This window comes from Stigmatopora argus, chromosome 8 (genome assembly GCF_051989625.1).
Source record: "Stigmatopora argus isolate UIUO_Sarg chromosome 8, RoL_Sarg_1.0, whole genome shotgun sequence".
Lineage (NCBI taxonomy): Eukaryota > Metazoa > Chordata > Actinopteri > Syngnathiformes > Syngnathidae > Stigmatopora > Stigmatopora argus.
In genome coordinates, this window is record NC_135394.1 from 8,469,832 (window position 1) to 8,484,175 (window position 14,344).

Here is a 14,344-nt window from a genome sequence, read left to right on the forward strand (position 1 = left end):
TTTTAACCTCAGTACACAAAACACTATACAAAATTGATAAGGATTATTTGTGGGAACTATTTCAATGTAAGTACTAATAAAACAGTAAATCATCAGTGGCGACTTTCTTTTTTAGGATCAAATTAAAATGATGGATATAGATGTATATTAAATTTCCTGATTTTCCTCTTTTCGATAAAAAAAATCGATAATTGCTATTTTTTTAATCCATATTTTCTTTGTTTTTAGTTCAAAAATCATTTTTTAAAATCTAAAAATGTATAAAAATATTTTCTGTTTTCCACTTTAATATGGCACATAATGATTAAAATAGATCTTCCCTTACTAAGAAAAAAAACTATTGTTTTAGATCTATAAAAAAACGGAATATTCAGGGCTTTTGATCAATTTAAAAAAAAATCTAAATATTATATCTAAAATGGTCTGGCCCACGTGAAATCAAGTTGATGTTAAAGCGGCCCGCGAACCAACCCGAGTCTGACACCCTTGCCCTAAAGGAATATATACTGTACCTTAAACCTTGCAGGCTGGTAGTCTCTTGAGTGCTTTTTGTTTTATTGTTTAGTAATTGACTGTGAAGTGTGTAGTTGTCTGTGTGCGCTTTTCATATAAGGGCGGTAAACTGTAAAAAAATAAAAAATAAAACTGTTATGTCCTAAAGCCTTTTCTAATTGCCAAGTGTGTTGTGCACAAATAATGAACCGCGGAATAGTGGAATGAGTTAGTTACTTGGTTTCTGACTGCGACCCTATTACTTTGTGGTTGGGGGTTTCCCCTGTACTTGTAAATTGACCTTCCTTCTAAATATGCCATCATCTATTTCCATCTACCAATATGAAGTGACCAACACATCAAAATCAAACATAAATCTTTAAACCATACTATATTGAATGTACATATTAAATGATCATTTTCTTCTTTTCCCCCTCAGAAAGCCACAGGAGCCGCAGGTGGCAATATCTCAAGGAGACGGAATGGAAAAGTGTTTTTGGGTAAGTTGTGTGTTGTGTTTGTTTCACAAACTGCCATTTTGCCCTAAAAACTCTTTGTTCCATAGCAAATCTAGAGAACATACTACATATATACACTGTTGTGTTTAGAGATTAATGGTAGACTACAATTTTAAAAATTTGGTTCAGTTACATTTCGGTACAAAAAGGATGGAAAACCACTTAAATTTTTTTTTATTTTGAAAATGATAAACATTAGAACTTTTTAAAATGAATTATAGCAATATATGTGGGTGATATTAAAAAAAAAATGAAAATGCAAAACAGAAATGGCTCAGTACATTCCGGTGGTTGGTTTGACTCCTAGTAGGATTACTTCTAAAGTAAAATGTGTAAGAGAAGTGATTGTACCTTAGCATGAGTTCACAAAGCCATGTTGGCTTGGAAGTAGAAGCAGGGTGGAACTAACATATGGCTGAGATATTTCTCCCGATCACCTGTTCACGAAGCCCCGTTTGCGTAGAGGCGGCGGAAGTAAAATGCTTCAATCCTGTACTTTGTTTGGTCCTAATAAGATGCCGACAGGATTTCCTTCCCAGCTGTGGTGGATGGAGAACCCCCGCATCTCTCACAGCCCACAATGTCCAGACCACTGACCATTGAACATGAATGTTAAAAAAGAAAGAATCATCAGGTTGATTTGCCAAAATAAAATTCATTATCAATTTAATAAAACACAAAGCTACGGAATGGACCATCTTTCTACAGTCTATTATAGCTGAAAACCTTTGACACATTTGATATCATTTTAGCTCATTCACTCATTTCCGTGGTCAGCAACACCGACCTGTCATTGTTTGTTGCTGAACGTGTCAGATATTTTCCCTAATCAGACTCCTCCTCTTGCTTCCAAGTTCTAAATATAGGCCATTTACGTGTGCAGTTAGTAACTGTTCTAAATCAAAATGCCACATACACGGCCGTGACTTGGAGGCTGGTTGGTTTACAACATGACCGCCTCGTGTCTCTCGCTGGGCCCTCAGCTGCCACCACCTGTCAACCCCCTTTGCCCCCTCATGAGGTTCACACACTTCTATTGCCCCTACTTATGACGCTGCTTGGCAAGAACCACCCTCTCCCTTGGCCTGATGGACGAGGAATTCCTTCCCCTTCACCCATAGACCTCGATGCTAAGGGACATCCTAAGTTTACGTTCCCTCTCCTTCGTTATGACTGTATACGTCCGCTCTTCGACAAATGGTTGTCACATTTTTAATTTTACCATTCATAATGCATGTATCACAAATGAATGGTATGTCCATACCAATCCTCTGGGCCAATCCATCCTGTTTTTTCCCTCTGAGAAGTTTCCATGATGCTGTCGGCTATGTGATGAGCCATTACATAACTTTGGGCTGCTCAATGAAATCTCTCTATTAACCAACTCCTGTGTAGTGTCATACTACAGAAGGTCCTCAGTTTATGGGATTCTCATTTTCAAGGTTACAAATTGAGCTCAATAAAATAAAAAACCTTTTTGCAGTCACGGCTTAAAAATATCACAAAAAAGACAATATGGAGCCATAATAACATCACACAATTTTTTTCTGCCTTATACCCTGAGGTCTAGACACTTTAAAGTTACTTTTCTTTTCCTATAAAAGGTTCTGTTTGGGATGTTATTATTGAGACATCCTTGAAACACCAGCCACTATGTATAATAAAAAAGAACACTAAGAAAAAATGTTGTTATTTTGAAGGAATTAAACTTTTATTTTTTTTATACTGTTTAGAATGTCTAAAAAAGTGAAATTAAAGCGATCAATGTAAGTAGTATCCGCAGCAGATTGACTAAGGTTTTCTTCCTCCTTTGAAGATTTAGAGCTAAACCGTGATTTTAACGGTGAGGACTATGAGTATGAGGACGAGGCCAAGCTTGTTATATTTCCAGACCACTTCGAGATCCCCTTACCAAATATTGAGGAGTTACCAGCTCTGGTCAGTGAGTTTGGTGTGTTTTCATGCATGTCATCAGAAGTGAGTGGATATCACTTTTTCCCCTCTCAAAATTAGTTGTCACTCTAAAATGCACTCTGCTTGCGTAACAAAAATATGAGTAGGGAGAACCACTGAGTGCATTCCTTCCAATTGCAAAAACTATTACTGGCAACAACAATCCGTACACTTGCCTTATGCATCTGCATCCAGTTCAAGAGCTGTAGCAAAAATAATTCTCTTTTAGATCTATTTGAATCCAACCTTATTTACAGTCGGTTTATTATTGTATATTACTGTAACTACACTACATGAAACGGACATAACAGTATGTTTATAAGGTTACAAGAGAATGTTAATGCATATTAATACATAGAAAATGGTGTAAACTACTCCCGTCTGTCACGTTTTGTTGGGGTTTTGGTGGATGTTTTTTTTTTCTTGTGTGTCCTGTCCGTGTGATTCTATGAGTTTCACCTGCTGGGTCTTTTCTGGCTTTCTTCCCTTGTGTGAGCCAGGTTTTCGTTATTGTCATCAACCCCTGTCTGTGTTTAAAACCCGGGGTTGTTGGCGTTGGTGGGCAAGTAGTATGGTTATGTCGCCTTTTCATTGGTGTGCTTCCCGTTCAGTTTGGTACTTTTTTGGTACTAATTTTTCCCAGTTTTGGATTTGTGAGGTTTTGTTTTTTACACTTTTGAGGTAAATCAGTTTAAAGCTTAAGGTCTTTCACTTTTTGTTGCCTGCTTCCTGCTCCTGTGATCCACCCTGTTCCGCAGCCAAGGCGAAACATAACAGAAGACGGAAAATACTTGCCCGCCGATGCACTCAAACACAGGGTTTAAATACACAGACAGGGGTTGATGATAATAACGAACCTGGGTCAAACAAGGGAAGGACAGCCAGAAAAGACACAGCAGTGAACCTCATATTCAATCACACAGAGAGGACACACAAGGAAACACACCCAACCCCCAAAACCCTAACCAAACATGACAATGTCTTTGCGAAGGGATCTTTTTGATTGCTCTTGTATTAAAGGCATTAAATTGTGCAGGCGATTCTGATGGAGAGGCCTAGTTTGGTTTATCACATACACTGTCAATGGATTCATTCGGATTTCCTTTTATTTGAATGTGTGGCATGTTTTGGTTCCTGATCCATGTTTTGTCAGTGTTATAACAATGGAGTATCATTTACCACATCTTAGCCTATGCTGTGTGTAACACTTGCATGTTTTGCTTTTGCCACAGAACCCAAATGTCTTTTTGAGGAACACATTTGTAATCTTTAGCTTCATGTTTGCCTATGGCCCATCTAGGTAACCATTGCCTGCGATGCCGTGCTCAACGCGCCTTCAGCCTACAAGAAGCAGGAGCCTGAATCTTGGGAAGAGGAGATCCAAGTATCCAGACATGCGAGAAGCCTAAGACAGCTGGACAATGGAGTTAGAGTCCCCCCTAGGTTGGACAATCACCAACTAATTCGACCATCATCGACTTTCTTGAATTGTTGATGACATACCTTTCTGTTTGATTACAATCGCAGCGGCTAAAATGATGATTAAAAGAAACAAAAAAATACTACACATCATTGACGTCACTGTTTTTCCTCCTGAAAGTGGCTGGAAGTGTCAGAAGTGCGAGATGAGAGAGAACCTGTGGCTTAACCTGACAGATGGCGCCATGCTCTGTGGGAAGTGGTTCTTTGATGGCAGCGGTGGAAACGGCCACGCTCTGGACCACTACAAAGAGACCAAACACCCACTGGCTGTCAAACTGGACACCATCACCCCAGATGGAGCAGGTGTGATTCCTCTGACATATTGAGCAGTGTCTAGTCCGCCATTTTATTTTGTTTACTTGGAAAACTCATCAACCTAACATTATTAATTCAGTAGAGCACCTGACTAAGGTTTTCTTTTTAAATAAGAGAGTGACCCCTAACCCAACTAAAACATTTAGGTGTGCACAAAGTAAATTGAGTTGAAATTTAAAGGTCCAAACTTCCTTTGCCTTTCACACACCTTCAGTGCTTTTCTCCGGGTGCTCCGTCTTAATCTCACCTCTGCAAAAAAATCAATGGTAGGCTGTTTGAACACTAAACTTTCCAGAGGTGTGCTTGTGAGGTGAAAGGTTATTTCTCTTACGTGCTTTGCGATTGGCTGGAAACTAGTTCAGGGCTCATAGTTAGCTGGAACAGATTCCAGAAAGCGGCACAGAAAATGAAAAGTTTGTTGTTGGTAAGTTGTTACCACAGGTTTGACTAGTTCCCTTTGTGTGTCAAATTTTAGGGACAAAATTCCTCCATATAGAGGCAGTCTGATTAACATTCAATCCACTAGTGCTGTAGATCCAAGTAGAAATTTAAAAAAGAGTTTCAATTCCAAAAATGGATCTGTAATGTTTATGTCACCATTTATTTCAAAATATTTGGTTGAAAAAAGAAAATAAACAATGTATTATCATTGGTCATCTCTTTTAATACATTATAAAACATTTTATTAATTGTACAGACAAGATTAAAACAAAAATTAGGAAGATCATACAGATACAGAAAATGTTTACAACTACAAATTCGGTAGATTAAATGTAACTATGTTCCATTTTTGAGGAAAAGAAAGTGAGTTGGTTGTTACTAAAGCTCATTTCATACCTGAAAAATATATTTCTTTGTTCTGTAGGCTGACACTAGTCTAGAAGGGTGACAATTAATTAAACCATGTGATCAAAAATCTTGGTCCAAGTCTGAATTCTACGATTTTGAAAATTCCATGATATAATTGCTGGTTTCAGATGTCTACTCATTTGAAGAAGAAGAAGCAGTGTTGGACCCCCACATATCAGATCACCTGTTCCACTTTGGTATAGACATGCTACAAATGCAGAAAAAAGTAAGTCAACATACCACTGATATACACAATTTGTCCACATTTTAAAAAGTACTGAAAGGTGTACCTCCACTGCCCCATCAGACAGAGAACGGTCACCACACAGATAACAATGCCCGGCCACGGGTCAGCGAGTGGGAGGTTATCCAAGAGTCGGGCATGAAACTGAAGGCGGTGTACGGTTCCGGTTACACGGGCATCAAAAACCTCGGCAATAGCTGCTACCTCAGCACAGTCATGCAGGTCCTCTTCAGCATCCCAGAATTCCAAAGGATGTGAGTACTAACAAAATGGCTTGCTCCAAAAACTTGTTTTATGTGTTATTACTGTGGATTCTCTGATTTTAACATGTAAATTTTTGAGTAACATTTTAACATCCATGCCACAAGTTTATAATCAGTATGAAAAAAACGAATTAGGAGTATGTTAAAGTAAACTGGACAGACCTGAAAGACAGCATAGTGGTGCTTTAGTTGAGTTTAATTCATGTTGTGAGCTTTTATCATCTCCAAGCTTGTAATGAATTAAAAAAGGCTATAATCTACTTCAGTACACCCCTACCCCATAAAGAATAACACCCTGAAACAGTTTATAATGTTTTTGAATAAGAATGAAACACCTTTAAAATAGTAATGTATTCATTAAATTAAATTGTACATAAAGAGATGCAACCTGCAAAAACATTCCACACTGCCACAAATATGACAGACAAACAAACAAAGCCATAAACACTTATTTACATTTTTTTTGTCTTTACCTGTATTAGTTTGTTTTTTCTGAGTGTCATTTTCTTGAAATGAGCTCACTTTGTGCATTTTAAATTCAGTGTAATACACTGCTTGCTACCTGTTATGTAAACAAATCAAGGTGTCGTCATGCCACATCTTGGTTGAGATTGTGCATATCAGACAATTAGAACTGGTTAACTGCTATATATATTTTAAATAAAAATCTCTCTGTACAGTTTATAACATATATTTGAATCTGTAGGTATGTTGGGAACCTTCAGAAGATATTTGACTATTCACCCCTTGACCCCACACAGGACTTTGCCACACAAATGTGAGTTACTTTAGCACTGCACAATGTACATTTATGAGCAAACTACTGAGATGATTTATGCGATTAACATGTACATTAATAAATGATTTAGTCAGAAGGCTTTTCTACAGCATGCCTATAAAACCAGTATAATAGTGTGACTCTGAATCTGCGAGCTGAGCTGAGTTGAGTCACATCCTTTGATTTAAATCTCCCAATAGGCAATGAAGAAAGAAAAATAAAACATTTTGAGAAGGAACCACAAATGTGAGGGAAACCTTTTTAGGATGATCAGGCTGTGATGGATGTCAACCAAAGAGTGTAACATAAATTAGTTTTTCGCATATTTTACATTAGAAGCTATTTGAACAAAAATAATGCCAAATGTGGATACCTGGGCAGATTCGACATTTAGTACTAAGCAGTGGAAGTTAATGTAATCAGTAACTGTTTGTCAACTAGCATAGATAAATTAATGAAATACTTTGTTTTTGTAAACAATTTTACAATTGTTTTCATCAAAATAACTGACATGACACTGAATAATTTGCCGCTGTAGATCTGTTGATTTACTTTAGGATATTAGATTACATTAGATTAGATAACGTTGTTTATCCTGTATTCAGGAAATTCACTGTCGCAGTAGCAAGAGGGTGAGAATACAGATACAGGAATAGACATTTTAGACATAAATAAATAGGTAATAAATAAGTAAATAAATAGATAAGCGTAATAAATATGCTATTCTGTCATAATACATTCATTGGTAATCAGTAATTAAAATAACACAATAATGCATCCAAAAAGACAAGGAAACGTAGGACAAGAGCGCATTTATTTATGCTCTGGAAGCAACGCATACTGCACATTGTAAAGATATACAGTGTCAGGCTCATTAAACTCGCCAGAAAAATCGACTAAAGGGAAGGACACTAATGTTATGTTAATATTGTTTAAAAAAAGTTCTTAAAATGAACTGATTATCTGTGAAGTAAAGACGTCATGTAAATATAGAACAAAGAGTAATATAGTCTGTCCTATTTTTAACTTTGTTTTATCCAATAGGGCTAAAGTGGGCCATGGACTTCTCTCAGGCCAGCACTCCAAACCGCCTATGAAATCTGAGCTCATTGAACAGGTGATGAAAGAAGAATACAAGGTATTAAACTGGGTATGTTCAGCTCCACAACTGCCCCCGTAGCCCACGCAATCCAACAAACAAACAATCAAACAAACAAACTGATTCTTGACATGCTGCATAATGTATTTTTGGGTGAGTGTCTCGCAGTGGCTAAGGGAAACAAACCAATCCATGCTTTTTAGAATGTGCTTGGAGCATCTTTCTCATGGTCTGAAAATAACTGTTGGCTGAAGCGCCACATTTGCAGTGTACAGCGCTTGTGAAAGCAGCTGTTATAGTTCCACTTGCACTGCTGCTTTAATATCATTACTCTAGTTATTATTTTGGTTTGTTGTCAGTACCGTGGTATGGATTCCATCATTCCTTCCTCACAGTTATGGCACCATATTTTTCAGACTTTAAGTCGCACTCGCCAAAAAATGCACCATAAAAGGTGTAAAAATATATATCAGTTGCACTGGAAATAAACATTATACATTACAGTAATAGGAAAATACGGAACAACAGTCATAAGTATCTGTTGATGAAACATATTAACAGTTTTTTGATAACTTTAGCCTAAAACACAGGCAAACTATGAAAAATAGTGTCAGTTATAGACTGGAAAATACGGCACATAAAATTGTGTTTTTGAGTTGTTGTTTTTTAGTTAATCTAAACTCAAAATGTTCATAGATGTAAACATCATAGATTAGATATGCTTTGTGAGTCTTAATACAATTCTCATGTATTGGAGGAAAATTCTCATTTAAAATGTGGAACAAATTACAGCAGTATTTTGTTCCACATTTTAAACGATAATAATTTAAGTATGCGATGGACTTTAGTTGGGAAAAATTGACATAATTAAGTTAAACTGTTTTCTTGCCGTTCCCTATGTTATTATGTTTAATGTTTTGATGTGGATGATTAATTGCAGCATACAAAGGGGAGTTGAGCAAGTAATATGCTGTGGGAAAGTTTTATTAGTAACTCCAAAAAGGTTACTGACTCCATTAGGAAATAATTACATTTCTTTGGGGAATAAATGGTATGTGTCTTTTAAAACCATGACTACTTTTGCACACTAAAATAATTGGTTATCTTGCCGAAGACATTCTTCTCAGCTGTGAGGATGTGAAAAACCATTATCGTATTATGGAAGCCAATGAGCCAGGATATGAATTTGCTGTAAGCCTCACCAGCCTCTGTAATTGATGGCTCAGCATCGGGGTCATCCTCCACTTGTGATGGTATAGATCAGGTCTGGACAGACACATAATGACAGCTGGTTGAGATGGAATGGGGAAGGATTGTTGCAGTTACCATTGCCTATTCAAATGTAAAATTATCATTTACCTTTTCGAACAGTTTGCATCAATCCCACAAATAGATTCCATAACATGTAAACATGACTCTAGTTAGTGCTTCTGCTGTTAATGGGGAAAAAACTGATTGCCAATTTTCAATAATTAAATTCCTACATCCAATATTTGGTTTCTGCTTATGTAATAATAGTTATTATTCCACCGAGAGGAACCAATTAGGTTTTGCAGATAGGCTATAAGTTACTGCATTTAATGCTAATTTTCATTTTTTTTCCAGCACCAACAGAAAGGCATCTCCCCTCGGATGCTGAAGTCTCTGGTCAGTCGAGCACATCCGGAGTTTTCCTCCAACAGGCAACAAGATGCACAAGAGTTCTTCCTGCATATGATCAACTTGGTGGAGGTGAAGTTGGTGCTGAACTTACCCACCTAGAAACTTTGCTAAAATGCTCTTATGCTGACACACGCATGGAAAATTTCAAGTCTTTAACAGTCCTCATTTGCGTGCATTTTAAATGACGGAGGAAACGAGATCCAAGTGGAAAATAATTTCAATATTAATATGAACCACTCAGATTTCAAAATTAACAGGTGTGATTGAATTAAATTAGATTTAGTTCTTCATGGTAGTTTTACACACTACACAAATATGTTAACTTCATTACATCCATATACATTCTATCCCTCACCATCTTCTGTATATCTTTGTAGAGGAACAGTACGAGCTCAGAGAATCCGAGTGATGCTTTCCGCTTCCTGGTGGAGGAGCGAGTTCAATGTTGCCAGACACGCCGGGTTCGATATACTCAGCGGGTGGACTACTGCATCCAGATGCCAGCCCCCATAGAGGCTGCAACCAATCGAGGTGAAGGAAATTGTGTTCAAGTCATGATCTGTAGGGACGAGAATTACCGACCTACAGTAGGACCTTGAGAATACATACTGGGTGCCCAACATGTTGGGACACTACACAAATTGTGAATAAGAACCGAATCCAATCCAAATAGTAATTCAGAATACAATGTAGATAACTGGTCAAAGGTTTAAACTGAGAAAATGTATCATTAAAGTGTAAACTTTTTTAATTAAATCTTCTCAACTAATCTAATCTGATGTCAACAAATTTAAATATTTTTAGATTTCTTTCATTCAGGTAAGATGCCCATTGTTTCTGCTAGTTTTTCTTAATAACAAGTTAGCCCCAAACAATAGTTTTTCCTCCTAAAAGCGAGCGCCTGAACACCGCAAAGAAACATGTTTTTTTTTCAAATGGAATTTAACGAAGTCTGCTCATTTGAGTTTGTTCTTTTCGCCTTCCAGAGGAGCTTATGGCATATGAAGTCAAGCGCAGGGAAGCTGAGGAGAACATGAGAGCTCCCCCAGAGCCGGTGAGGGCTCGCATCCCTTTCACTGCCTGCCTGCAGGCCTTTACTGAACCCCAGAATGTGCCAGACTTCTGGAGTTCAGCCCTGCAAGCCAAGTCGGCCGGAGTCAAGTAAGTTACCGGCATACTAAATCCTCAATTTAGTCTGCTTCAATTTGTCATCTTCTTGCTCCTCAGAACGTGCCGTTTCGCCTCGTTTCCAGAATATCTGGTGGTGCAAATCAAGAAATTCACTTTTGGAGTGGACTGGGTGCCAAAGAAACTAGGTCACTGCTTCCTTTTGTTTGCATTCTTCTTTGGTCCTCCTTTATTTGTGACCAAGAAGCTGAAACCCAATGCATTTGCTTTTATTGATGTTATAAAATGTCCAACAGAGAGCAGCAGTGAGCCATTATAAATAATGCACTGCTTTATAATGCAAAAATATCCCATTATTTGTAATAACGAGTTATTTACCCTGTATTTATTTATTAATCTAAGATCCTAGCTTTTACCCAGAGCAGACATTCTGTGGTCATTGAATATTTTATATTAAAAATAAATAAATAAAAAAAAACCCATTCCTCTATATAGTCATCTGTAACAAATGAGGACAAGCACTGTAGAAAATGAACGAAGGGCTATTTGTATATATAATATATATTAAATAGGTTTCCCCCGTGTTGACACAATCCCAAAAAGCGATCCTTTAATATTTAAATAAAACTGTCTCCATTGGGTTTGTGTGCAGATTTGGGGATAGATGTTCCAGATTTCCTGGATCTGAGCCGTCTGCGTGCCACAGGGCTCCAATCAGGCGAAGAAGAGCTCCCTGACCTCATGCCACCTATTGTGTTACCTGAAGACACGAGAGGTATTTGCACAAAACTACATTTTTAGATTCCTTGCTCCAGATTGCTGAAGTATTTTTCTTTAGAAAAATACAAAAACAAAAGACACAAGCACAAGAACCAACCATTTTCAAGTGGTAAACTTTTGTTTTTGACACATCACGTCATTTCAGATCAGAAAGTGCACATTTTGTTTCGTATTAGAATGGCCACAAGCTGCAATGTTCAAAGGCGCTAGCTATTTTACATTTTGTGCGTGAATACTCAAAAACAAAATAGCACTCATGACAACTCGGGGGTGTTTTGCTGCGTTTGCTTTTTTACTCCTATGGATTATTTTAGTATCACAAAGGGCATTGTTTTCCCTGACAATTGCTTATGTTCTTTTCAGTCAGATACATGTTTTGGAGTCATGCATCTCTTTTGCATGACGTACACTAATGTATATAGGCAGTATTAAGAAAAAAATACCCGATACATTTTGATTGCGTTTGTACACATGTTTAGATCTGTCCCATTAAGTGTCACATTTAACAACAAACGAATTATTTATGTGAACATATATCCAAGGTGTCTGTTGAGCCAGCTACTCTGAAAAAGAGAAACTATGATACTTAACCTGCTTACTAAGTATGTTTAAAAATTGGGGAAAATAATGCTTACCTTTCAGGCAGGACTGAGAAGGGTATTATTGCTTCCAAATCTTTCTGTCCAAACAGATTGCACATCTATTGCCAATGGCAGCCTGTTAATGCACCAACAGATTATTGAGAAAATTAACAAAAATGAGTGTATACAATTCATACTACAGCACAGTACAGGCTATGTGCACATGCCCTCTACTGGCCAACTCCTATCCTACAGGGAACACGGGCACCAGTAAATTCCGTAATTATTTAATCACCCCCAGTTATGGGCAGGAGTTGGGTAGACACCCAAAGTTAGATTCCATAAACAAACACACTTGAGTAGTACCTTGAGAAGCCTTCTGTAATAAAGCAACTTGAAATCTAACTTGATTACTTTCAAAACCAAGGGATCAATAAGTAATTAATCTGCTGTATTTACTGCAGTAACACGGCATCATTAGATATTTCACATGATGAACACAGGGCTTGGTTGAAATGTAAAAACATTTATTTTTCTAAAAAAAAAATGGCTGAGGTTGTTCCACTGGAGGCTGTATTATGTTTTCACACTACTCGTAACATTCAGCTAGAAGGTATCATTGCTATATAATCAGATTCAGTGGGCGATATATTTGCACACTGTCTGATTCCAGTTTGACTACAAAGTCGCCACCAATGCGTTCCACGGCTGGTGATTTTAATAAACGCTGTTCCTCGAGTCGCTTGAAAAGTTCAGCTACATCTACTGATCAGTATCTATATAAATATTTTAGATAGGACAGTCAGTTCGAAATGGTCTCCATTGCTGAACACTTTCTCAAAAAAGGAGCCGTGCAAACACACAGCATCCCGACTTCTATGTGCAAAGTCATGTGCTCCACTTGCACTGATATTACAGACAGAAGTTTGCCTTTTTGCCATGATTCATGGCTGAACACCAGTACATTGCCTGCTATCTCCAGCTCCATGTGTACCTTTAAAAGTGACTCGATGTGACATGCCCATGCTTATGCAGTTGCTTATCGGTCTCTGACAGCAGCAGATGTATATACTATATAAAAGGACCACTGCATCAAATACCTGGATTGCATTCGATTTTGAACTTCTTTTTTCCCCCCAATCAAAGGATGCACTGTTTTTTTTCGTATTATTCTTTTCTTTAAATTTACAATAGGTAGTCGTCTTTTTTCCCCATCAAAGTTACATATTTACCCTTAAAATGGTAGCCACATTCGCTGATGCTCTGATCAGCCATTTATTCAACAAAAGAATCACAAAAGCACCCAGAGCACAATTATTATAGTATGTTTACATTTTAAAAACAGGTATAGCATAATATTTTAAAAAGTCAGTATTCACTATCATTTCTGAAATTCATAATGAGGCTTCCAAAGTTCATTTTAAAAAATCCATTCAAAGAGATGCTTAACGTTATTGGAGCTTTTTTTCTCTTCCCACAACTATATTGCATTTTTAGCAGCAGGATTAAAAGAGGTTAGGGAAAACAAAGTGTTCCTTTTCCACACTTTTGTGGAGTTATTTAATCTCTGATTGTATGATGAGTTGTGCTTGCTGCAAATGAAACCCGCCTCATTGTCCTCAGGCCGACATAAGCAGTGATTAATCATGTTGACCCTACTGTCGTTCCTGCTCTACAAGACTTCTGTGCCTCATTGAGCACAAATGTTTGCCTGCATAAACTGCTTCATACACATTTCTGCTTGGTAATGACCACTTAAATTTAGCAGTCAGGTGAACTATCTTTCAAAAAACTTGAAAAACACTCAACAAAAAAACTGCATCAATGCCCTAAATTTCCCCTTATGTGCTTGAAACTGTTGACAAAACATGATTAAAGTGACTTCTTTTACTAAAATAACAGGGCCAAAGCAGAATACAATAACCTAAGCAAAACTGCAACTCACTTTTTCTGAAACCTAAACTGAGAATTTCACGAACGTCAGACCTCATTTTGGCTAGAAAGTGAGCACTTTTGGGGGAAAGGTTGTCTCTCAGTGCTCATAAGATGGACAGTGAGCTTGTGCTTAAAAATGAGTAATTGCAAACTTGTATTAGTATCTCAAAGTCACGCTTCTGTTTTCACGTGACTGCAGTAGGTCCCTTGAGGTGACAATGCTTTCCATTGTAGAGTCTGCCCAGTCTTCTCCCTCACAAATAAG

The 14,344-nt window shown here is 37.4% G+C and overlaps 1 protein-coding gene across 4 annotated transcripts in view; it reads left to right on the top strand.

The window, feature by feature from the left end:
• Positions 1-14,344, top strand: part of usp13 (ubiquitin specific peptidase 13) — a 28,224-nt gene that overhangs the window by 5,567 nt on the left and 8,313 nt on the right. Inside the window, exons 3-15 of one of the 4 annotated variants that reach the window (XM_077607929.1) lie at positions 932-992; positions 2,827-2,948; positions 4,264-4,406; positions 4,564-4,748; positions 5,738-5,835; positions 5,917-6,107; positions 6,823-6,894; positions 7,939-8,044; positions 9,599-9,724; positions 10,033-10,186; positions 10,642-10,816; positions 10,883-10,971; positions 11,436-11,558. In XM_077607929.1, coding sequence (XP_077464055.1) covers positions 932-992; positions 2,827-2,948; positions 4,264-4,406; positions 4,564-4,748; positions 5,738-5,835; positions 5,917-6,107; positions 6,823-6,894; positions 7,939-8,044; positions 9,599-9,724; positions 10,033-10,186; positions 10,642-10,816; positions 10,883-10,971; positions 11,436-11,558 — 1,645 coding nt within the window. The remainder of the gene's footprint in view (positions 1-931; positions 993-2,826; positions 2,949-4,263; positions 4,407-4,563; positions 4,749-5,737; positions 5,836-5,916; positions 6,108-6,822; positions 6,895-7,938; positions 8,045-9,598; positions 9,725-10,032; positions 10,187-10,641; positions 10,817-10,882; positions 10,972-11,435; positions 11,559-14,344) is intronic. The other 3 variants (XM_077607930.1, XM_077607931.1, XM_077607932.1) reach the window with 3 other exon arrangements.